Source organism: Phoxinus phoxinus (genome assembly GCF_949152265.1).
Source record: "Phoxinus phoxinus genome assembly, chromosome: 5".
Taxonomy (NCBI): domain Eukaryota; kingdom Metazoa; phylum Chordata; class Actinopteri; order Cypriniformes; family Leuciscidae; genus Phoxinus; species Phoxinus phoxinus.
The window spans coordinates 42,102,555-42,127,554 of record NC_136880.1 but is presented as its reverse complement, the minus strand read 5'-3'; the positions used below and the strand labels follow the sequence as shown (position 1 = coordinate 42,127,554).

The 25,000-nt window shown below is 36.9% G+C and overlaps 3 protein-coding genes across 4 annotated transcripts in view; 2 read left to right on the top strand and 1 right to left on the bottom strand.

Annotated features, from left to right (window-relative positions):
- cers4b (ceramide synthase 4b) overlaps positions 1-14,687 on the top strand; it is a 22,697-nt gene extending 8,010 nt beyond the window's left edge. Inside the window, exons 5-11 of the mRNA XM_079613617.1 lie at positions 2,263-2,320; positions 4,115-4,165; positions 6,905-6,997; positions 9,789-9,917; positions 12,166-12,272; positions 13,042-13,198; positions 14,359-14,687. Of these exons, the coding sequence (XP_079469743.1) occupies positions 2,263-2,320; positions 4,115-4,165; positions 6,905-6,997; positions 9,789-9,917; positions 12,166-12,272; positions 13,042-13,198; positions 14,359-14,565 (802 nt within the window). The 3' untranslated portion in view covers positions 14,566-14,687. The remainder of the gene's footprint in view (positions 1-2,262; positions 2,321-4,114; positions 4,166-6,904; positions 6,998-9,788; positions 9,918-12,165; positions 12,273-13,041; positions 13,199-14,358) is intronic.
- Positions 14,688-17,345: 2,658 nt separating this feature from the next.
- Positions 17,346-22,302, top strand: uba52 (ubiquitin A-52 residue ribosomal protein fusion product 1). 2 transcript variants are annotated; one of them, XM_079612897.1, is made up of 5 exons: positions 17,346-17,394; positions 18,681-18,790; positions 18,919-19,005; positions 20,316-20,418; positions 22,140-22,302. In XM_079612897.1, the coding sequence occupies exons 2-5, from the start codon at positions 18,688-18,690 to the stop codon at positions 22,231-22,233; spliced, it is 387 nt and encodes a 128-aa protein (XP_079469023.1). In that variant the 5' UTR covers positions 17,346-17,394; positions 18,681-18,687; the 3' UTR covers positions 22,234-22,302. The 2 variants fall into 2 exon arrangements, with proteins under 2 accessions (XP_079469023.1, XP_079469024.1); XM_079612898.1 differs by having other exon boundaries at positions 17,369-17,410.
- A 1,075-nt stretch (positions 22,303-23,377) lies between these two features.
- Positions 23,378-25,000, bottom strand: part of LOC306998893 (homer protein homolog 3) — a 43,281-nt gene continuing 41,658 nt past the window's right edge. The window contains exon 10 of the mRNA XM_079613291.1: positions 23,378-25,000. This exon is cut by the window's right edge and continues 854 nt beyond it. The gene's annotated coding sequence lies outside the window, so the exon portion shown is untranslated.

Genomic DNA, 25,000 nt, shown 5'->3' with positions numbered 1-25,000 from the left:
ATCAGGATTTACGGGAAGTGTTCCCGTAGTTGAGTTATAGAAGTCTATAATGTGTTATGTGTATGCTAGGCCGAAGAGATGTGTTTTTAGTCTAGATTTGAACTGACAGAGTGTGTCTGCTTTCCGGACAATGGTAGGAAGACTGTTCCAAAGTTTTGGTGCTAAATAGGAAAAGGATCTACCGCCAGCAGTCGATTTTGATATTCTAGGTATTATTAACTGGCCGGAGTTTGGAGATCGCAGTAGACGTGAAGGACTATAATGCGTTAAGAGCTCGCTCAAGTACTGCGGAGCTAAACGATTCAGTGCTTTGTAAGTAATCAGCAATATTTTAAAATGTATACGATGTTTAATAGGCAGCCAATGCAGTGTTGACAGAACGGGGCTAATATGGTCATACTTCCTGGTTCTGGTAAGAACTCGAGCTGCTGCGTTTTGAACTAGCTGTAGTTTGTTTATTAAGCGTGCAGGGCAACCACCCAGTAGAGCATTACAATAATCTAGCCTTGAGGTCATAAACGCATGAACTAATTGTTCTGCATTATTCATTGAGAGCATATGACGTAATTTAGATATATTATTAAGATGGAAGAAAGACACATGACTTTCAAATGAAAGATTGGTATCAAAGAGCACACCCAGGTTCCTAACCGACGACGAAGACTTAACAGAGCAGCCATCAAGTGTTAGACAGTACTCTAGGTTATTACGTGTGGAAGTTTTTTGTCCAATAATTAGAATCTCTGTTTTTTCTGAATTTAGTAGTAGGACACACGCTAGCACACGCTAGCACACGCTGCTAATAAATACAACTTTATACTCGCGTAGTCCGTTTGCTTTGTAATAACGATTATAGAAGTGAAGAGAGACCTACTCAGCTTTGCATGAACAGTGTTGCTCTTGATATTGTGAGTCACAGCCTCCGTCTCGATTAGGATATTCGGTGGTTCAGTTTTTGACTGTGACCGTTATGCTTTTGCCTCTATTTTGATGCCTTGTTGTTGTTGCGTTTCACCGGTATGTCTTGAATAAAGCCTTCAAACGCACACTGAGCCCCTTCTGCCTACTTCTATCGGACACTTTATTTGCTGCTTTATAAAAGTTTGATAAAATTTCAGCAGGAAGAGCCGTCACAGCATAAGCCATGTTGATACCAAACCAGAGCCCAGATGAAGTTGACGGACGTAGCAACAGTAACTAAGGGGGGCGGGGCTTAGCCAAATGTGAATTCCTGCTTTACACTCAATTTGCAGTCTCTAAAACACACTTTTTTTAAAAACACTACACACAATTCTCTGCATTTGGCACAATTTTCATGCAGAAAATCTCTTGTTTTCACAAGGCACACACTGCCATTCAAATATGCACACTGACTCATCACACGGGCAAACACACGTCACACATTTTTACAATTAGCAATCAGAGCTTTAGCATAAAAGGGCAACAGGAGCTCTTCAATGCAGCAATGGATGCCAACATTGGATTACAATTTTTTTTTTTACTGTAACTGTATACAGTAAATTCTTCTGGTGTTTTGTATGTAGACCACAGTATGTACAACTTTGTGTTGGTTGGGATGTACATTGTTTTTGTGGGAAAAATTAAATATATTTTTTATCGTGTATTTGTGTGTTCTGAGTATAAAAACAATATTCTCAAATATTTGACAACACACTTATGTACTGTCTGTAGTCAGTGTAACACTGAACAAAAAAAGGCTTAAGTCATTATGATGAATGGAGAAGAAGTGTTTTACATCGAGCACATCAGTGTTCAACTGGTTCTTATAAATGTCTATTCATATGATGGTGTGTGTGTGTCATTTGAAACCAAAATACCATTTTGAGAAGAAATAACATTGTTTTGAATGTAAAGTTTCATTTTGCAGGAGAATTGAGGGGTTTTGACCATTGTGTGTGCGTGTGTGTGTGTGTGTGTGTGTGTGTGTGGTTGTGTGTGTGTGTGTGTTTTGATCTGTGTGTAGAGTTTTGAGAATATGAGGCATGCTTTCAGAAAATGTGTGTAAACAATCGAGAAAAACTGTAAATATGCTATGCCAGGTACGTGTATGTTAGTTAGACAACTAGAGAAGATGAGAAATGTTTGAGTTCATATACTAAGATCTCTAGCTTTTGATAGCAGACTTTAGTATCTTGAAGATTGTAATATGAAACATCAAAAGAACTACAAACTAATTATGAAGACGAATGCATCTGTCTTACTGTAATGCCGTTTCTTTTTTCAAATGTTTTGTTTCCCCAGCTGGAGATTTGTGTTCTACCTGATTGCTTTCGCCGCGGGATTTGCATCTTTAATTAACGTGAGTCGTCACTTGAAGCTTAATTCCCACGTGAACACTAGTGTGTCTTGGGGTGGGAGTCACTAATTATGGTCCCCTAGTTAGAGTCCTAACAAATAGATTTGAACGCTTCTTCAGATCGACCTGCATTACAGTTTTTTACAGTCGCTAGGACACATTTCTCAATACTAGATCACTTTCTCTTCACTCAGGGAGCACAACAGAAGTATATGTGTGCTAAACTGTGGATCATTTAGCATTGCTTTGGCACAAAATGCATTCAATGACTACATCTTTCAAATTACATTAAATATTTTCTCACTTCGACACAACAACCGCCACAACTCTGTGTGTCTACAGGCCGATCTGCACACGCTTACACACTGATCTCAGAACTGTTAAACTTAAGTTCAGAACAATAACATAATACAAAACTGTATACGACAGCATTTTGCCACATTTCTACAGTAATATTGTAATTAAATATATTTCTAATCTAAAAATTAAATGGTATAAAAACAATTGGACCAACCACAGCTGATTCTTTTTTTTTTTTTTTTGTATAGCGCTTTTCACAATACATATTGTTTCAAAGCAGCTTTACAGAAAATGCCTTTCATGCAATGATTCCTATTGTATCTGAATCGGTGGATGGTGTGTAGACAAAGTGTAGGTGTGGTGTGTAGGTGTGTTTTTTTAGGTCATTGTTTTGTGGTTGATAAAGTGTGTTTGTTCGCTGTCAACCTTTGCTAGTGTTGTGGAAGAATGTGTTGATCTGAGACATGTATGAAGTGATCTGAGACATGTATGAAGTGATTTGAGACGTGTATGAAGTGATCTGAGACGTGTATGAAGTGATCTGAGACATGTATGAAGTGATTTGAGACATGTATGAAGTGATCTGAGACATGTATGGAGTGATCTGAGACATGTATGAAGTGATTTGAGACATGTATGAAGTGATCTGAGACATGTATGGAGTGATCTGAGACATGTATGAAGTGATTTGAGACATGTATGAAGTGATTTGAGACATGTATGAAGTGATCTGAGACATGTATGAAGTGATCTGAGACATGTATGAAGTGATTTGAGACATGTATGAAGTGATCTGAGACATGTATGAAGTGATCTGAGACATGTATGAAGTGATCTGAGACATGTATGAAGTGATTTGAGACATGTATGAAGTGATCTGAGACATGTATGAAGTGATTTGAGACATGTATGAAGTGATCTGAGACATGTATGAAGTGATCTGAGACATGTATGAAGTGATTTGAGACGTGTATGAAGTGATCTGAGACATGTATGAAGTGATCTGAGACATGTATGAAGTGATCTGAGACATGTATGAAGTGATCTGAGACATGTATTGATCTGAGACATGTATGAAGTGATCTGAGACATGTGTGAAGTGATTTGAGACATGTATGAAGTGATTTGAGACATGTATGAAGTGATTTGAGACATGTATGAAGTGATTTGAGACATGTATGAAGTGATTTGGGAGTTTTAGAGTATTTTGAATGTGAAATGAACTGCTGTGCCGAGCTGAAAGTCAGTTAGGAGAACTGTGTGAAAAGAGTTTTGAAAAAGTGACCTAAGTATTGAGAAATGTGCCCTAGCGACTGTAAAAAAACTGTGAATCAACAAAAACAAGCGTCAGCTTTATTTTTGAACACACACGGTTCTAATGTTTTTCTGAAACACAACACTGGCCCTCGGGACTCAGATTGGTTTTCACTGTATGACTGCCTCTTTTATTGTCAGGCGGTTAGTTTTGTTGTCTGAAAGTGTTCCTCTTCCTCATAGACGCCCTGGTTCTGGGAGCAGAGCGAGTGCTGGAGAGGATATCCTCATCAGGTGAGCTGAAATACACGTCACAACAAACACACACACACGTGCAGATGTATATGCCTACAGTATACGTGACCCTGGACGACAAAACCAGTCATAAGGGTCAATTTGGTGAAATTGAGATTTATATTTCATCTACAGTTTTTTCCAACTGCTTACACACGTTTTCAAAACTGTCATTTTTTTCAAAACTCAACACACAATTCCCAAAACTTCACACACAAAATGCAAAATGCCTCACATCTCCTTCAAAATGTAACACTGCATTCAAAATGCCATAAACACAAGTCAGAATGAAGCATGATAGCACTTCTTTCATAATAGTGCATTTTTGGATATACCATGTAAACACTGTTGTTCTGAATCTAAAGCTCTTTGGTCTTTCACAGGCTTATATCTACATGTCAATACAATGTTCTACAGTGACAGTAATCTGCCGAGAGGGGGAACAACACTGTAAACACCAATGCAATGTAGAAACAGAAAATATTTAACAGGCCAAACATTACCGTTGTATACAGTAGCATACAACAAAACCATAAACATATGTAAACCAAAAGTATATTCTTTATAATACAGTAAAAACACAATTGTGTGTGTGGGGTCTCTGTCCATTGTTCAAAACCGGTAATCTGACCTTTGACCTGTTTGTAGGCCTATACTACAGTAAAGCAGTGTAAAGTTAGTGATCAGCAATTACTGTAGTGTTTGCACATGTGAGGTGTGTGTGTGTGGCCTGGTGAATAAGTGTATCATTTTGATTGGTTGTGTTTAGAAAATGAAAGCAAGTCACTTCCTGTTAATGTCTTATTCTAAATAAATTATATTTGAACATAAATTCACATAGAAAACAGCTATTTTAAATTGCAATAATATTTTGGAGAAATTCTCCTAACCTTTTATACTGTTTGGAGGTGATGTGATGTGTGTGTGTGTGTTTGTTTATGTGATTTATGAGGACACAAATTTGTATAATGACGTGTATTACACTGGTATTACAACTTAAACTTGGTTTTTAAAGGACATTTCATGAGTCCTCATAATTCAAATAGCTTAAAAAACATAAAAAACAATGTTTTATTAAAAATGTCAAAATGCAGAATGTGTCCTGTGATGGATAGGTTTAGGGATAGGGGCAGTGTGTGTGTGTGTGTGTGTGTGTGTGTGATGGGCAGGTTTAGGGATAGGGGCAGTGTGTGTGTGTGTGTGTGTGTGTGTGTGTGTGTGTGTGTGTGTGTGTGTGTGTGTGTGTGTGTGTGTGTGTGTGTGTGTGATGGATAGGTTTAGGGATAGGGGCAGTGTGTGTGTGTGTGTGATGGGCAGGTTTAGGGATAGGGGCAGTGTGTGTGTGTGTGTGTGTGTGTGTGTGTGTGTGTGATGGATAGGTTTAGGGATAGGGGCAGTGTGTGTGTGTGTGTGTGTGTGTGTGTGTGTGTGTGTGTGTGATGGGCAGGTTTAGGGATAGGGGCAGTGTGTGTGTGTGTGTGTGTGTGTGTGTGTGTGTGTGTGTGTGTGTGTGTGTGTGTGTGTGTGTGTGTGTGTGTGTGTGATGGATAGGTTTAGGGATAGGGGCAGTGTGTGTGTGTGTGTGATGGGCAGGTTTAGGGATAGCGACAGTGTGTGTGTGTGTGTGTGTGATGGGCAGGTTTAGGGATAGCGACAGTGTGTGTGTGTGTGTGTGATGGGCAGGTTTAGGGATAGCGACAGTGTGTGTGTGTGTGTGAGATGGGCAGGTTTAGGGATAGCGACAGTGTGTGTGTGTGTGTGTGTGATGGGCAGGTTTAGGGATAGCGACAGTGTGTGTGTGTGTGTGTGATGGGCAGGTTTAGGGATAGCGACAGTGTGTGTGTGTGTGTGTGTGTGTGTTTGATGGGCAGGTTTAGGGATAGGGGCAGTGTGTGTGTGTGTGTGTGTGTTTGATGGGCAGGTTTAGGGATAGGGGCAGTGTGTGTGTGTGTGTGTGTGTGTGTGTGTGTGTGAGATGGGCAGGTTTAGGGATAGCGACAGTGTGTGTGTGTGTGTGTGTTTGATGGGCAGGTTTAGGGATAGCGACAGTGTGTGTGTGTGTGTGTGTGTGTGTTTGATGGGCAGGTTTAGGGAAAGGGGCAGTGTGTGTGTGTGTGTGTGTGTGTGTGTTTGATGGGCAGGTTTAGGGATAGCGACAGTGTGTGTGTGTGTGTGTGTTTGATGGGCAGGTTTAGGGATAGGGGCAGTGTGTGTGTGTGTGTGTGTGTGTGTGTGTGTGTGTGTGTGTTTGATGGGCAGGTTTAGGGATAGCGACAGTGTGTGTGTGTGTGTGTGATGGGCAGGTTTAGGGATAGCGACAGTGTGTGTGTGTGTGTGTGTGTGTTTGATGGGCAGGTTTAGGGATAGCGACAGTGTGTGTGTGTGTGTGTGTGTGTGTGTTTGATGGGCAGGTTTAGGGATATGGGGCAGTGTGTGTGTGTGCGCGTGTGTGATGGGCAGGTTTAGGGATAGGGGCAGTGTGTGTGTGTGTGATGGGCAGGTTTAGGGATAGGGGCAGTGTGTGTGTGTGTGTGTGTGTGTGATGGGCAGGTTTAGGGATAGGGGCAGTGTGTGTGTGTGTGTGTGTGTGTGTGTGATGGGCAGGTTTAGGGATAGGGGCAGTGTAAGAGGAGAGAATATACAGTTTGTACAGTATAAAAACCATTACGCCTATATGGAGAGTCCTCACAAGTATAGCAAAACAAACTTGTGTGTGTGTGTGTGTGTGTGTTTCTCTAGCCGGTGCAGGACGTTCACTACTGGTACTACATGCTTGAACTGGGCTTCTACTGGTCTCTGCTGCTCTGTGTGTCTGTGGACGTCAAAAGAAAAGTAAGGTCTCACACAACAGTGTCCCTCAGTCCATTTGCTTTCTGAATGTTTTATGAGGATTGTATGTTACAAGGTCAGACTTTCTCTTTTTGAGGCCAATGTCCTTTTTAAAGATGCTCAATTATTCACTTTGCTAACTTAGTAGGTTAAATATAAGCTGTATTAACAATAATATTTAGTTAAATATTTTATGCAACACATTCTATCATAATTTTTCATTTCTGTTTTCTATGCAGTTCATATACTCATAAAAATGAGAATATGGTGCAAAAGTTCATTTATTTCAGTAATTCACCTTAAAATGTGAAACTAATATATTATATAGACTCATTACATGCAAAGTGAGATATTTCAAGCCTTTATTTGTTATAATTTTGAAGATTATGGCTTACAGCTTATGAATTTTAATTTGGGGTTTTCATAAGCTGTAAGCCATAATCATCAAAATGATAACAAATAAAGGCTTGAAATATCTCACTTTGCATGTAATGTGTCACGGTGTGGGGTTTGTTCCTTGTTGTCTGTCATGTGATTCCCTGTTTGCCATGTGTCTTGTTAATTGTCTGATCATTGTTCCCATGTGTTTCTGATTAGCCACGCCCCCTTGTTATTTTGTTTAGCTTGTTTGTCTGTGTATTTATACCTCTGTGTTTCAGTTGTTGGTTGTCGGTAGTTGTTTGCTGTGGCTTGTAGCTGTTCCTTGTTCCTTTCCTGAGTTTCCTGTTCTGTTGTTTGTTAAATAAAGTAGTGCGTGCATGTGGATTCTCTCTCAGCTTCGTCCTTGCCGCATCGTAACATAATGAGTCTATATAATATATTAATTTCACCTTTTAAGTTGAATTACTGGAATAAATGAGCTTTTGCACCATTTTCCAGTTCCACCTGTAAATTGTCCAGAGGAACATTTATTTTAATGCACTTTTATCCAGAGTGACTTGCAAAAGAGAACAGAAAGTACTAACAATTACACCATTTGATACAATGCAGTTATTGTGCACATGCATGTTTTTACATTTACACGTATCTTGTGTGAAAAAACCTGCATGTAACTTCAGATGTCATTTCTGTAATTTAATCCATAATTACATGTTTACCCGTCCCTTAAACACACCTACACCACTAAACCTGTTCCTAGCCTTACCTCAATAGCAGCACAAGTGTTTTGCAATTGAACATGAACACAATAAGTGCATTGTTCTTATGTTTTGACGTCAGTTGTAGTTAAGGACTCCTAATATAATGTGTGACCAGTATTCGTAGTATGCAATGCCAGGTTTATTAGACAACTAGATCAGGAAGCAAAGTAGAGAAGAGGAGAAATGCTCATATTAAAAACATATTATTGCTCAAAAGAGACTTAATTGAGTTTTCAGTTCATTCAAATATCAACGTTGTCTTAAATGTCTTATGTCTAGAGAAATAAAACTAGTCACAAATTAGTCAATTGTTTTCATAGAGCGATACAATTAATGTGGAGATCATTTGATAAATTTTTATTTAAAAACGTTACTACCTGTGTGTGTGAGTCGACCATTAAATTTTTCACATTTTTGGAGCCACACATTTTTTTTTGTTTTTTATTAATTTCCTTGTTGAGCACCCAATTTGAGGAACACATTGCTTTGGTGTGGATGTGCGTGCTTTGGATCTGATTTTACTGAGATAATTTGATGAGAAATTAATATTTGAGATCAAATTGAGACTTCTGACTGTGGATTGCAAATCTGAGAACAGTTTGAGACGGTTAAAATCTCTTTGGGGTCTTTAAGAAACATCTTCTGTAAAAGTGTCAGATTTAAGCCTGTATGAGTCCTATCTTCCCAGCAAACACATTTACGTTGTGGCAACGTCTGTGGCGCGTTGCATTTGTGCTATGGCAGCGTCGCTGTCTACGTGTGCGCGCAACATTGTAACAACGTTGAATTGTAAGACGCGACAGGGCTGTTGCAACGTTGTTGCGCAACATTCAGCAACTGAGAGCCTACGTTCTTACAATTACATTTTTACCCTCAGACGGTCTTCGTTTCGCAGTCACATCCTGTGTCCTCCCGGTCAGAAGTGACCGGACACCTAAAAAATGAAACCTCCATCCCAGTAAAACCAATGCAATTTATTTTTGTTCTATAATCTTTTCTTTTTAATTTTGTATTTTGAGAGAATTTTATGGAATTTATTAATATTTATGCAATATTTATGGTCTATTTTTGCCATTGAAACAAATAAAATAATATATATATATATATTTTTTTTTTTCATTTCATTCATTTCCTATGGGGGTCATTTTTGACCGAAGACCACCAGTGTGACTATTTTTTTATTATTTTTTTTGACAAAAGATAAAAAGTTGTGAAAACAAATCATGAAAATATTTTTTTACAGTGTAGATGCTGGTTTTGAACACAATAGCAGGCAAACGTTTGGACACTTGATTTTAAAAAGCTTCTGATCTAAAGGCTTCTGCTTGAATGCTTGAAGATTATAGAGCTTTTATGTGTGATTTTCTTTCTTGATTGTGTCAGGTACTTTACACACACACACTAAAAATCATAGAGTGTCTATGTGTGATTTGTGTGTCAGGTATTTCACACACACACACACACACACACACACACACACACACACACACACACACACACACACACACACACACACACACACCCACACTAAATGCAGATTGTCAACACGCCATCTATTGTCTCGATGTATTTGTCGTGTTTGGGAGGTTCAGGTTACATTTCTGCTCAGTTGTTCTTTTGTCTTTTTTGTGCTAATCTGGACCGTGTTGTTTTAGGATTTCAAAGAACAGATCGTCCACCACTTTGCCACTATTTTCTTGCTGGGTTTCTCGTATTGCTCCAACTACATCCGGGTCGGCACGCTGGTGATGCTGGTCCACGACTCCTCAGATTTCCTCCTGGAGGTACGACCGCAGACAGAAACACTGATACTTAATCACCCTAACACACTGCTGTGCAATGATTTCACTTTCACTTCATGTTAAACCCTCTGGTACTGTTTGTGTGGCGGTCAAAAATAACACTGTTATTATTATTATTATTAATTCAATGAAATAGTTGTACAGTACTTTATTTCATATTTTTTATTTACAGTTTTTCTCGATTGTTTACACACATTTTCTGAAAGCATGCCTCATATTCTCAAAACTCTACACACAGATCAAAACACACACACACACACACGCACACACACACACACACACAATGGGCAAAACCCCTCAATTCTCCTGCAAAATGAAACTTTACATTCAAAACAATGTTATTTCTTCTCAAAATGGTATTTTGGTTTCAAATGACACACACACACCATCATATGAATAGACATTTATAAGAAGCAGTTGAACACTGATGTGCTCAATGTAAAACACTTCTTCTCCATTCATCATGATGACTTAAGCCTTTTTTTGTTCAGTGTTACACTGACTACAGACAGTGCATAAGTGTGTTGTCAAATATTTGAGAATATTGTTTTTATACTCAGAACAAATACACGGTAACAAATATATTTGATTTTTCCCACAAAAACAATGTACATCCCAACCAACACAAAGTTGTACATACTTTTCAGGACCATTTAACCTTTTAATTTTTTGTTTTTTTCACACAGCAAGTGCCAAAACCTTTACCAAGTTTCATACCATTCAGATTAAGTTAAAAAAAAAACATATAAAATCCAACAGCATCAGAGGGTCACACCATTTGCAATGACCTTTATGCTTTCTTTTGGTTTTATGAAATGTTATGGTTTCAGTATTTAGAGTTAGTTCAAGTTCACTTTACTCAAAAAAGTTTGGCAAAGCAAACTTAAAGCGAAAAATGTCACCTGTAAGTAAAGAAAGCAAGTAAATTAAGTAACAAATATCAAATTAGTTAAATGTCAATTATAGTTAATATACTATAGTTATATATGCTATATACTGAATGTTTACTAATGTTACTTAAGATTTAATAGTAAGATTACTTTATTAATTCTATTTTGTTCTGCAAACATCCTAAATTCTATTATTCTCAACATGGGTTTAATCTTCTATTATGGAGACTGTGTATATATAAATGCCTAGAATCTATTCTATTCTATTCAATTCTATTCTATATGAAATCATAGTAAAGTGAACGTCTTTTCAGTAGTTTAATGTCAGGAACTTCCCAGCTAACGAAAATATGTTCTAAGAACGTTTTGCTAATGTTTTCAATTAAACATTATTTCTGAATGTTCTCTACACGTTGAAAGCATCCAATGTTTTTTTTAAAAATGTTTTAAAAATGTTTAACAGCATTCTGGGTTATACGAACATTCTATTTTATCATTCTTTGGAATGTTACTTCTGAACATTCCGAAACAAGTAGTAACATTTAAACATTTAACTAAAACGTTTCAGAAAACAAAAAATTCCATAAACTATGTACAAATAATGTTTTTGTGATAATGGTTTGAGAATGTTATTTAAAGCTAGGGTAGGCAATGTTTTTTCTTAAACACTTTTTTCTTTTCTTTTTTTGTTGCATATTTTGCACGGCTATGAGTGTGATATTGCTCATAAATATCCAAGTATAAGCTTTCATTTTTGAGGTCAATAGTCATGGGGGGGGGGGGGGGGGGGGGGGGGGGGGGGCAGTTTGAATAAGGAAAGCGATATCTTTATCCTTTCAATGGTTGAAGTTACCGCGATCTGCTGCACTTTATTTGTACCATTTCGTTTTATTGGTTTATTTTTGTTTATCTATTTACCTTTTTAGAATTCGAAAGATAATAAAAAATATTGTTTGATAAGTCCTTGAAAACCAAAAAAGTAGTGCTTTGAAAAGTCTGGAATTTCATTTTACAGTATCTGTACGAACCCTGATAATATCTATCAATCAATAATGGATGTCTAAATATATTTAAAAAATTATATCTTTTGTGGAAGTCTCAGGACCCACATTTGTTTCGTCCAATCATTGCATTCGTTCTGAAATCGCACAGGCTAGCTTCAAGACCAGAGAACTTTGAACAAACTTTCCATTGATGTTACTGGAAGAACTTTTATTTTGTAATAATAGCTTCAATATCGCAATATGCTTTTAAAACACTGTCTTCTTGAACAGTTTCAGAGACTAAAGTGTTGAGTGATTTAGTGTCGCTCATCTTAAATCTCTCTGCTTTTTCCACAGTCTGCCAAGATGTTCAACTACGCCGGTTGGAAGAAAACGTGCGACTCGTTGTTTGTGATTTTTGCCGCTGTATTCCTGGTTACTCGCCTGATCGTGTTTCCCAGCAAGTGAGAACATTGACTATACTGACTCCTCAAAGCATGAAGAATCACATAACATCATCTTACGTTATTAAACACTTCATGATCATGTGATTACATTACTTCCTCAGTTTCTACAGTGTATAAAGTGAAACTCGAAAAAAATTTGCTTTCTGAATGTTTTATGAGGATTGTATGTTACAAGGTCAGACTTTCTCTTTTTGAGGCCAATGTCATTTTTTAAAGATGCTCAATTATTCACTTTGCTAACTTAGTAGGTTAAATATACGCTGTATTAACAATAATATTTAGTTCAATATTTTATGCAACACATTCTATCATAATTTTTCATTTCTATTTTCTATGCAGTTCATATACAGGCGAAACTGGAAAAATTAGAATATGGTACAAAAGTTCATTTATTTCAGTAATTCAACTTAAAAGGTGAAACTAAAATATGATATAGACTCATTACATGCAAAGTGAGATATTTCAAGCCTTTATTTGTTATAATTTTGATGATTATGGCTTATGAAAACTTATGAAAACCCCAAATTCAAAATTAGAATATTGTGAAAAGGCTTTCATAATCATCAAAATTATAAGAAATAAAGGCTTGAAATATCTCACTTTGCATGTAATGAGTCTATATAATATATTAGTTTCACTTTTTAAGTTGAATTACTGATATAAATGAACTTTTGCACCATATTCACATTTTTCCAGTTTCGCCTGTAAGTTGTTTTTCTCAGCGTTTAAGCGGCGTGTGTGTGTGTGTGTGTTTTCTCTCCTGTAGGATCATCTACACCACTCTTGTTTTGTCTATGGAGGTGTTTGAGCCGTTTATGGGATATTATTTCTTCAATGCGCTTCTGCTGGTTCTGCAGGCGCTGCACGTTTACTGGGCTTATCTCATCCTGAGGATGATCTACAAGTTCCTCTTCTTAGGGAAAGTGAGTCAGTCCCTCCATCATATCTACAGCCCCTTAAAAGTATTTTAAAATGTCTGAATTGAATTGCATAACACTTTTCTATAAGGTTCTTAATGGATTAATTACTACAGTATTTATTCATTTTTGTTAACATTATTTAATAAAAGTGCTGTTCATTGTTTGTCATGTTAGATCAGGTCCATCTAATAATATTAACAGATACAACTTTTGATTTCAATAATGGAAAATTATAAAATTAACATTAAGAAATGTTTCAGGGATATTTTTCATTATACCATCACTAATGTAGTTACTGGAAATGTTTTAGTTTATAACAATACATAGGTAACAATATATATAAGTAAGTATATATTTTGGTACCTATGTATATATAGCGTGTTATTTTAGTATTATTTATATATTTATTAATATTATGAATAACCTTAAGCTTTTATTTTCATTTTAGTTTAAGTTTTAGTCATTTTATTTTGTGCTTTTGTCATTTTTAAAATTATTTTTTACATTTCTTTTGAACTTTAATTTCTTTTTATTTCAGTTTTTGTTTTCAGTCCTTTTAGTACTTCAACTTATTCAGTTCAATTAGTGCAACATTTCTTAATTTTGATAATACAAAATTTAAGTTAAATATTTTCATATTTATATTACATTTTTTACTGAAATGTTTTAGTTTATAACCATACATTGGAAACAAATTATATATATATATATATATATATAATTGTATATATTAAATATATTTAATTATATATATATATAAGATAAGTGTTATTTTAGTATTATTTATGGTATTTATTAATATTATGAATAACCTTATAAATAAACTTTTATTTTCAGTTTACATTTTAATTTTAGTTTAAGTTTTAGTCATTTTATTTTGTGCTTTTGTCAAAAAAATGTTTTTTACATTTCTATTTAACTTTACTTCATTTTCAGTTTTTGATCTAGTAATTTTTGTACTTATTTTATGACTTATTTGTGTCACTTAGTGCAACATTTCTAAATATTAATTTTTTTTTTTTTAGTTGAAACTTGAACTTTTCCTTGATCATTTCATTAACAAATTTCAAAAGCATTGCACATATTTATAAATAGTCATATATATTACTGAATTCAAACGGAGAAGAAATCAAACGTCCTTTAACCTTTGACCTCTTCAACAGCTGGACAAGGATGAACGCAGCGATGTGGAAAGCGAACCAGAAGACGAAGAAGAGAATGAGGAAGAGGAAGAGGAAGACCAGTCCTCCTGGAGGAAGAGGAATGTGGTTCGGGACTCCAGGCTGGCAATGCTCAGCTCCAGTTGTGTCCTGAATAACCTGACCAACCAGAAAGCACACGCCAACCGGAGACTGCCGAAAGCCAGATAACAACAACAACAACATGCTTTATATGTTCAGATTACACTGACTATCGTAACGGACTGGAAAGTTGTGTCAGATTACTCAATGTTGACTCCTAAAATATTGTCGTGTCGTGGACAAGAAACATGTTAGACTACACATCGCTTTCCAACTAGTCATCGCATGCCGTCTCACACACACATTCACTCGCACACATATATTCACACACACACGCACGCACGTACACACACACACACACACACACACACTCACTCACTCACTCACTCACTCACTCACTCACTCACTCACTCACTCACTCGCTCGCATACACACACACACACACACACTCTCACTTACTCACTTGCACGCATACACACACACACACACACACACACACTCACTCACTCAATCACTCTCACTCGCACGCATACATACACACACACACACACTCACGCGCATACACTCACACTCACTCACTCTCTCACACACAAACACTCACTCGGCCACACACACACACACACACTCACTCGGCCACACACACACACACACACTCACTCTGCCGCACACACACTCACTCACACTAACTCCCCCGCACACACACACACTCACTCTCTCTCACTCGCACACACACAGTCACTCACTCGCACACACACAGTCACTCACTCACACACACACAAACACTCACTCGGCCACACACACACACACACACTCACTCGGCCACACACACACACACACTCACTCTGCCGCACACACTCACTCACACTAACTCCCCCGCACACACACACACTTACTCTCTCTCTCTCACTCGCACATACACACACACACTCACTCACACACACACACACAGTCACTCACTCACTCGCACGCATACGTACATACACACACACACACACACTCACTCTGCCGCACACACACTCACTCACACTAACTCCCCCGCACACACACACACACACACTCTCTCTCACTTGCACATACACACACACACACACACTCACTCACACACACACACACACACACAGTCACTCACTCACTCTCACTCGCACGCATACATACATACACACACACTCACTCACTCTCACTCACACACACACTCACGCTCACTCTTGCGCACACACACGCACACTCACTCTCACTCGCACATACACACACACACACACTCACTCACACACACACACACACACACAGTCACACACTCACTCACTCTCACTCACACACACACACACTCACGCTCACTCTTGCGCACACACACGCACACTCACTCACTCGCGCGCACACACACACACACACTCACTCACTCACTCACTCACTCACGCGCATACACATACACACACACACACACTCGCGCACGCGCGCACACACACACACACACACACACTCACTCACTCGCGCGCATACACACACACACACACACACGCACACACATTCAATCGCACACATACATACAAATGCACACTCACAGACACACGCACACATTCACACGAACAAAAATATACACACACACACTCACGCACTCTTGACGGAACCGTCGTGGAGGACCGGAAAAAATGAAACATGCATGTCTTTTTATGGTGATGTGGTGAAGCATCGCAGACGCGGCTCGGTTGTCGTCCACTGTGACACACACACACACACACACACACGACACGAGATGAAGCGATCGAGTCTTGCGTCCCGGCGCCCGCTGTCGTTCACGAATCCCCACGACACGACGTGTAATCTGAACCATGCATTACTCTGTTTCTCGCCTGTCCACACTGGGTTTATTAGAGACACAGAACAACACACACCACTGTAATCTCACCTACACACTCAACCACGTCACGGATGAAGTATTGATGTGGGATTACTGAATGTATTTATGTAACTTACACCTCATATTGCTACTAAAAGAGAAGAACACCTGCTGATAATGCACTTATTTCACTACAGATCAGCAAAACCTGTCACTCTCTGACAAGAGCCTGCAAATTACTGAAAACACTCTGTATTAATTGTGCATTCATATGATGAAAATATGCATAATCTGAACGCCATGATGGTCAAGAAACGAATTATTTGTTTTGTAAATAATAGAGATGTAGGATATCACTGTGGGTAGAATATAAAGAAATATATTGTGAAATATCGTGCTTTGTCTTTGCATATTTACTACATACATACATAAAAATATGATGAATAAATGCATATAAATTAGTGCTGTCAAATCGATTAATCACATATATCATAAAAATTGGTGTTTATATAATGTATATATGTGTGAATATAATATATAAACACAGTTAATCGAGTTGACAGCACTGTTATAAATGTGTTTGTACAGCAATCAGTTTGTTCCTCTATTCTGACTGACCAAGCTGATTTTATTATTAAATATTATTCAATTAATATGTAGAATTAAAACGTATGTTTATGTGCTTTTACTGTAAAGCTCCCCCAACATTAATATATTTCTGTAGTTTGCTCTTATGCAACACTTTTTCTGTCTTTAAAAAAAAAAAGCAATAGTAATATATACTTTGAACAGCTTGATTTATATTTAAAGCATTTTTAGTAATTACGTGTTAAATTCGCACAATATACATTAAAGCTTGTCACCAAAAATGCTGATATGCAGTTACATAAAACGGACACATATTTATCTATTTTAACTCTTGAGTCCTACATGATAACCTTCATCCTGATTAAATATGGCAAAAATGTATATATATCGTAGAGTAGTCGTTTGAAAACACGTGCTGCAGTTCTTCTCCAATCCTGCAGGCGGCGGTAAACTCGCGCTAACGGTCAAATACACACGATCTTCAGGCACGAGCAACACGTCGGTCTTTTCCGCCCGGACCAGCAGCAACTGCGAGGGTGAGGATTTGTGTCCGTAAGATTGCTTTGTTTTGCCATCTTTTCTCTATGTATTCACTCGCGCGATTCGGTGAATAGATACATTAGACGTTTATGTTTGTGAATGGAGCGATTAAAGCTTGTTGTGCGGTAGATTTAGGCGTTTTTGTCTGGTTTTGAAGTGTAAAATGTCGTGATGGAGTGTCATGGCCGCTTCTGCCATGTGTGTGAGAGAAACTCCTCTCATAAAAACACGCGGAATTTACAATAAACATACAATAAATCACCCGTAACGAATAATACATGCATATATATTATCTAAAAACGCTAAAGATGTTCTGCTAGCTGGGCATATAATAGAGTTTGTTACGTTAACCTGTCAGAAATGTGCGATCAGTAATGTATCACGATCGTATTTATATAACTTGCCGGTATATATTTCTATATACCGGTCAGAAGTTTGGAAACATTACTATTTCTTATGTTTTTAGAATAAGTCTCTTTTGAAATAAGCATTTATTTAATAAAAAAATACAGAAAAAACTGTAATATTGTGAAATATTACAATTTAAAATAAGTTTTCTATTTTAATATAACGTTACTCCAGTCTTCAGTGTCTCATGATCCTTCAGAAATCAGTATAATATGATTATCAATGTTGGAAACAGTTGTGCTGCTAATAAAAAAAATTCAGGATACTTTGAATAAATCGTAAATTGATTTAAAAAAGTGATTTTCTAACAATTTAAATCTTTACTATTTTGAATAAACGCTGTTCTTTTTAACTTTTTGTTCATCAATGAATCCGGAGTAACCAATGAATCAATGAAAATATCGTGGGTTATAAAAAATATTAAGCAGCTCAAGCACAACTATTTCCAACATTGATAATATTATACAGATATCTGAAGGATCATGTGATACTGAAGACTGGAGTAATGATGATGAAAATCACAGGAATAAATTACACTACAGTATATTAAAAGAGAATTTAAATATTTCACAATATTTTTTTCTGTACTTTTGATCAAGTAAATGCAGGCTTGATGAGCATAAGAACATTAAAAGTAGTAATGTCTTCAAACGTTTGAACGGTACTGATTTATACATGTCCACAAAAACAGGGAAGTACTATTTTACTACTGATTAATAATTGATAATCTGTACCAAATAATGTCTCAATGGAACAGTACTATTGTGTGAAACTAATATTTTTGCTGCTTGTCTTACTGTGATACTGTTCACATTGCTGAAAGCGCTCCTCAGTAACCGATGTATGATCTGTGATTCTCTCTCTTTTGTGACAGTGGCAAAATGCAGATCTTTGTGAAAACTTTAACCGGTAAGACCATCACCCTCGAGGTCGAGCCCAGCGACACCATCGAGAATGTCAAGGCTAAGATTCAAGACAAAGAGGGTGAGGAGGATGAACTTGTAATGGATTGTCTGTATAAATGTGGCGTTAGTTTTAAAATACAGGCTGAATTAGGCAACTATGATGTGTGTTTTTTCTGGTCGCACCACTGATATGTGTTTGTTCCTCAGGTATCCCACCTGACCAGCAGCGCCTGATTTTTGCTGGCAAACAGTTGGAAGATGGCCGCACACTTTCAGACTACAACATTCAGAAAGGTGTTTATCCAGTGTCTTTTCCTTATAGTCGACTAGAAGTCTTGGTCAACCAAACATTTTATTAGTTGGCTAGTCAAAGAAAAAAAAACTTACGGTAAAGTCAAGAACCGTATTTTCCGGACTATAAGTCGCATCAGTCAAAAAATGCGTCATGAAGAGGAAAAAAACATATAAGTCGCACTGGACTATAAGTCGCATTTATTTAGAAATTTATTTCACAAAATCCAAGAACAGACATTTAATCTGGAAAGGCAAGTTATTCAGCTCCACAACAGCACATAGAACAACAGCTGAATAGTGTCCGGTATGTCAGCGTAACCCATTAACAGTTATTCAGCGACACAATACAGGGTACCCGCGGGGTCTTAAAAGCATTGAAAAAGTCTTAAATTTGATCATCTTAAATTAAGGCCTTAAAAGCCTTGAATTTGGTATACAAAGTCTTGGATTTCGTTACAAAGGTCTTATATTTTTTGTCTTTCCTAGGATTAAGTTCATACCGTAACAAAATTAACTGTAACTAATGTAATCTAATTAAAAATTAATGCAGCGTTGAGTGCTCCACGTCATAGCAGAAAGCGCGAAAGTGTGCGCACCCGTTACTATGGTTACTTACTAGGCAAGTGAGGTACAGAACAAGATGGTAGCCCAGCCCCAGCCTAGTTTGTCGTCTGAAATGGGAAAGTGTCGGTTTAATCCGCTGTGGCCACAAATGCCAGAATTCAATCATTTAAACCCCAAATCAGAGCTTTTCTGTTAAAAGTACATGTTTTCTACACGGTCTTTTCAATGGTATCTGGCAACCATGCGCGCGCGTGCTCTCTACGGTGCTGAAGAAGCGCGGATGATCTGAAAACAATACGGTAGTCCGTGAGGGACAGATCGTTGACGTGGGTTCTTGTGATAACAGTCAGGCTGAAAATCCAATCACCCATAGACCTCAAATATAGCTTATTTAAACCAAGTAGCAACTTTACATGTCTGCTCGCTCTAACGTTAATCTAGATAAATGTACCCTAATATTAGGTGCATATTCAAGTGTTTGTGGATTGTTAAAGTGTAGTGAGATTAACTGCATGAGCCTTTTTTTTTTTTTGAATTTGAAAGATAAAGATAATAAGTGAGATCTCTGATTGTAGTAGTTGAAAACCCAAAAAAAGTAGTGCCTACAGTCCTGGAATTAAATTTTTACAGTGTCTGTACGAACCCTGAAAAAAGTGTCCCGATCAACCTGAATTCGGCCAATATAACATTTGCTGTTGGTCTCGACGACAGCATCACTTAATCTTCTGGTTTTCTTTGTTCCTCAGAGTCCACGCTCCACCTGGTTCTGCGTCTCCGTGGAGGAATCATCGAGCCTTCCCTCAGACAGCTGGCCCAGAAATACAACTGCGAGAAGATGATCTGCCGCAAGTAAGACCACGTGCTTTAAGCACACTGCGCAATTTTGGCCGTCTGGGACAAATTTAGCATATTTTGCTCTGATCCTAGGCTAAAATCTGAAAACTTTGATTGTTAAAGGAACACGCAGACTTTTTGTGACTTTAGCTTATTCAGCGTATAGAGTTAGATAAGTCCATACACACCCTTCTCATCTCTGTGCGTGCCGTAACTCTGTCAGACGCACCCACCGCTAGCCTAGCTTAGCACAAAGACTGGAGGTAAATGGCTCCAGCTAGCATACTGCTCTCAATAAGTGACAAAATAACGCCAACATTTTCCTATTCATATGTTGTGATTTGTATAGTCACAGTGTGTACAAATAACAAGGTCACATGAGACACAGCCATCTTCTAACCGTATACACACTGGGAACTATATTCTCAGAAGTCGAGGCACTGCTACTTGGGTGGAGTGACTGTTAAATTATCTTTGTTTTTCAAGACAAGCCGTGAAAGAAATTGTTAGAGATTTCTTTGTAGCCCCTATTTCAATCCCACGTGTGACGCAGCTCAGTCACTGAACGCGTCATTGATTGATGATGTAATATAATAATAATAATAAACTTAATTTTTTATAGCGCCTTTAAGGCAAGACACGGCAGGCAAAAACTGTTTTTTTTCACTGGTCAATTTTGAGATTTTGGGCTATTTGTCTTCAATAACATGTCTTCTTTCAGACTTGTGGTGGAAAAATTCCAAAATCCACAGTTAGGTCTTTATTTTACTAACTGTGTCTGTTTGCGTCTGTAGATTTCTCATAAATTCAACAAAAGTTGCCGTTCTGAATCAACATCGCTGTCGCCGTCATCACACACACCGCTCTCTCTCTCCTGTACAATGCTGTCGGGTCCAAATATGGTCATTTCCTTTTTATCAGCAACCAATCGTGAAAGTAAAATGGCTGAATGCGCAATCTCATTGGCTGACTTTTCTCTCATTCTCCAAGTCCGAAATCTCCAATTCAGTCGCACCGATATACACCAAACCTTCCAGTCTTGTACCTAGTTATATTATGAAGACATTTACAGAGGGATTTGTAAATATATTATTCCTAGCCTGATTTATATAACATTTTATTCCAAAAAATATGGCAAAAATCAATTTAAGGCTATTGACAGTATATTGACTTGCAACAAAAGTAGATATCCATAAATCCCTCTGTAATTTTTTTCCCATCTAATATGTGAACACAATGAAAAAATTATTTTGAACCTGGCTTTATCCAATACTCAGATTTTGTATTTTAAATAATATATGCAAATTAGCACATTTAATTAGATATTGCCTAATTTGCATATTTAAAACTTAAATTACAGAAAATTTGTAATAAAATTTTTTTCTCATCTTAAAGTAATCAACTGGGAAAGTTTCATAGTGATATCTGCTAGTTAAAAAATGTTACCCTATTCACCTGTAGTGTCTCGCCTTAAAAATTTAATCTCAAAGTGCTTCACAAAAATAAGAAAAACATTCATATTATACAATACAATTATAAAATGTTAAAGTAAATGGTATATAGTATTCAAATAAAAGCTATCTTAAGTTTTGAGGGTAGCTTTACAAACACTGAGATTAGTTTATGTCCGTTATGTAACTGTCGTACAGTCTGACAAAGGACTATTATAACTCAGTCTAGTGATGACCCGTTGAGTTTATCATCTCATGACGTATCCCATGATGCTCTGTTCTCAGGTGTTACGCCCGTCTGCACCCGCGTGCCGTGAACTGCCGCAAGAAGAAGTGTGGCCACACCAACAACCTGCGGCCCAAGAAGAAGCTGAAGTAAACTAGCGTCCACGCTACGTCTCAGGAACCGCAGGAGATTCTGTGTTCAAATAAAGTGTTGAAAACCCTCGCCTTGAGTTTGTCCTCTTATATCGTGTGACATTTCTAACCATTCATACTTACCTGAAGATGTTCTTTTTAAATGGTTTTTATAAGGAAAATCTTCCACATTTGGTTCATGTGAAAAAGCAAATGTTGAAAAAAATAAAGGTCTTTTGCAGAGGTTGTAAAACCATAATATATGGTATGTGTATGGGTGCAATATTTGGTCATAATAGGTCTAGAATATGACTTATTTTAATGACACACCTAGAATACATTAAATGCAACAAAAATATCTCATAATTGGGGAATTTTTGCATTTATGAATGTGCTATTTTACCCCAAACCCACTTAAAGACTGATCAAGGTCCATTAAACAGTTTCTTAAAGTGAACACTGAAAATTGCAAGTATTTAACTATGATGATGAATATCCAAAACGAGTACTTATGAATTATCTTTATGAAAGGCCAATCCTTCTAAAAAAGTTTGAAACAATACATTTTAGTCAGTGTTGAAGCAACTACACTTGCTTTGGCATTAATTGAGCAAATGTAATATTTATTAAAGTTATATTTAACATAGTTAAATAGTTTCTTGATTGGAATCTTTGGTTCCAGGAAGAACCTTTTTTTCTTCAAATGTTCTTTGCACTAATTGTTCTAATTATTGAAAGGTTCTTCTGCAAAAACAGAAGACAATACGTGACCCTGGATCACAAAACCAGTCATAAGTTGCATGCGTATATTTGTGGCTATAGCCAACAATACATTCAGTCAAAATTAAAAAATATATATTTTATGCCAAAAATCATTAGGATATTAAGTAAAGATCATGTTCCATGAAGATATTTAGTAAATTTCCTACCGTAAATATATAAAACATGTATTTTTGTGAGTGAATGCAGCACAATCGTGAACATAAATGCACAACTTTAAAGGAGATTTTCTCAATGTTTACATTTTATTGCTCCCTCAGATTCCAGATTTTCTAATAGTTGTATAAATCTCAATTTAAAAAAAAAAATGTGACTGGTTTTGTGGTGCAAGATCACAAATATTAATTAAAATTTCGGTTTGATAAAATTGAGTAACACACTGGTATACAATGTAAAACAAATTTATTCAGCAAGTTTTTCATACACTGTAACAGAGTTTTTCAGCTTGTCGACCCAGTACGACTCTTAATAGTGTAGAATGAAATCTACTGTCATAGTTTAATCAAGAGCTGCAGAATACATGAACTCCTGCACACTAAAGATGCACGTGTGGAAAAATAAGTCTCTGGCATTCATCAGAGTCAGACTTCTGATCGCTTACAAGCAGAAATGAGGAGATTTGTCCTTGAAAAGAGTTCTTACCACTTTTGTAAAACATCCAAATCATAATCACACATGCTGTCATTGTCCAAAAGATACAAAGCAGTGCACTAAAACTCGTAAAACTGCGCAAAGGTTCAGTAATTAAATTTTAAGGCGACGCGGAGGGATCTTGAGTCAGCCTGAAGGGGTTGTATTCGCTATAACAACCGCCTCGCTGTACATTATCCCGCTTATTACATGGCTACCTACCAAATAAATCAATAATTTGACAAAATATTGATTTAAAAAATAATTTTTTGATTTAAAAACGATTTATATGGCTTCCGCTAAAGAAAATAGTCCGTTCCGTCTCTACGGTTAGAATCGTGCGTCCATGGCAACGCTCTGTTTTTCATGGCAACGCTCTGTTAAGCCATGTAACAAGTCTATATTAGGTTCACCTTTTAAGTTGAATTACTGAAATAAATGAACTTTTGCACAATATTCTAATTTTTCGAGTTTCACTTGAAACGAGTGCTGCATGAAGAAGAAGAAGAAATATAAAAGTTTGACCCTAAAATCAACGGCGCCGGGAAGCAAACAAACAAGGTATTGTCAGGTTTGTCCGGTAAGAACAGGCTGTTGGCACTTAACACTGCTTTCTTGTGCTATCAATCACAAATATACTGTAAAAACGCAACATCCAATACAATTACAGCAGCGACACGATGCATTCAAGCACATTCAACATCCATTCCTCAATGAACAACTACTGCTATTCTTATAGGTATAAACTCCCTCGAGAGATCTTAATATTCTATAATAACAGAACAATTGTTTATTTCTACCTAATGTAATATTTGCGACTATTTATGTAATGCTTTCTATCAATGCTTGTCCTCTGCTCTATCTATCCTAAGCATTCCACAGTATGAAGATTCGAGCTGGTCTTTGGTTTACACACTCCAGCTGTGAGCACATCCTTATACAGAGAAAACACACACAGAACAGGCATTTATGAAAAAAAAAAAATGAATTTTTTCATATTTTGCTAGTCTCTCTCCAAAAGTTTGGCGTTTGAGCCACAAAAGGTCTTTGCTACATAATTACATAATATTCCATAACAGACTTCTGATTCACAAAGTAATGATTCAGTGCAAAAACAGTTTTTTTTTAGCTTAATATTTTAGCGTTTGTAAAAATGTATATGACTTGCACACTTAAGTTGAATGTTACAGAAATGCATGAAGCTAAATTATTATTGAAATGTAATAATTTTTAATAATAATTCTGGCCAGAAAAAGAAAAAAAAGAAAAATCAGGATGCACTTATCTGGTGAAAACAGATTAATAATAAATAAATTAATGTGTTTAGTAATCAACACTCAAACAAAACTGGGTTGTACAAACATTTCAATTGCACATTA

Coding starts and splice junctions, on each gene's coding strand:
- uba52 (XM_079612897.1), top strand. CDS start 18,688: ATGCAGATCTTTGTGAAAACTTTAACCGGTAAGACCATCACCCTCGAG. Junction 18,791..18,918: donor TAAGATTCAAGACAAAGAGG/GTGAGGAGGATG, acceptor TTTGTTCCTCAG/GTATCCCACCTGACCAGCAG. Junction 20,419..22,139: donor GAGAAGATGATCTGCCGCAA/GTAAGACCACGT, acceptor CTCTGTTCTCAG/GTGTTACGCCCGTCTGCACC.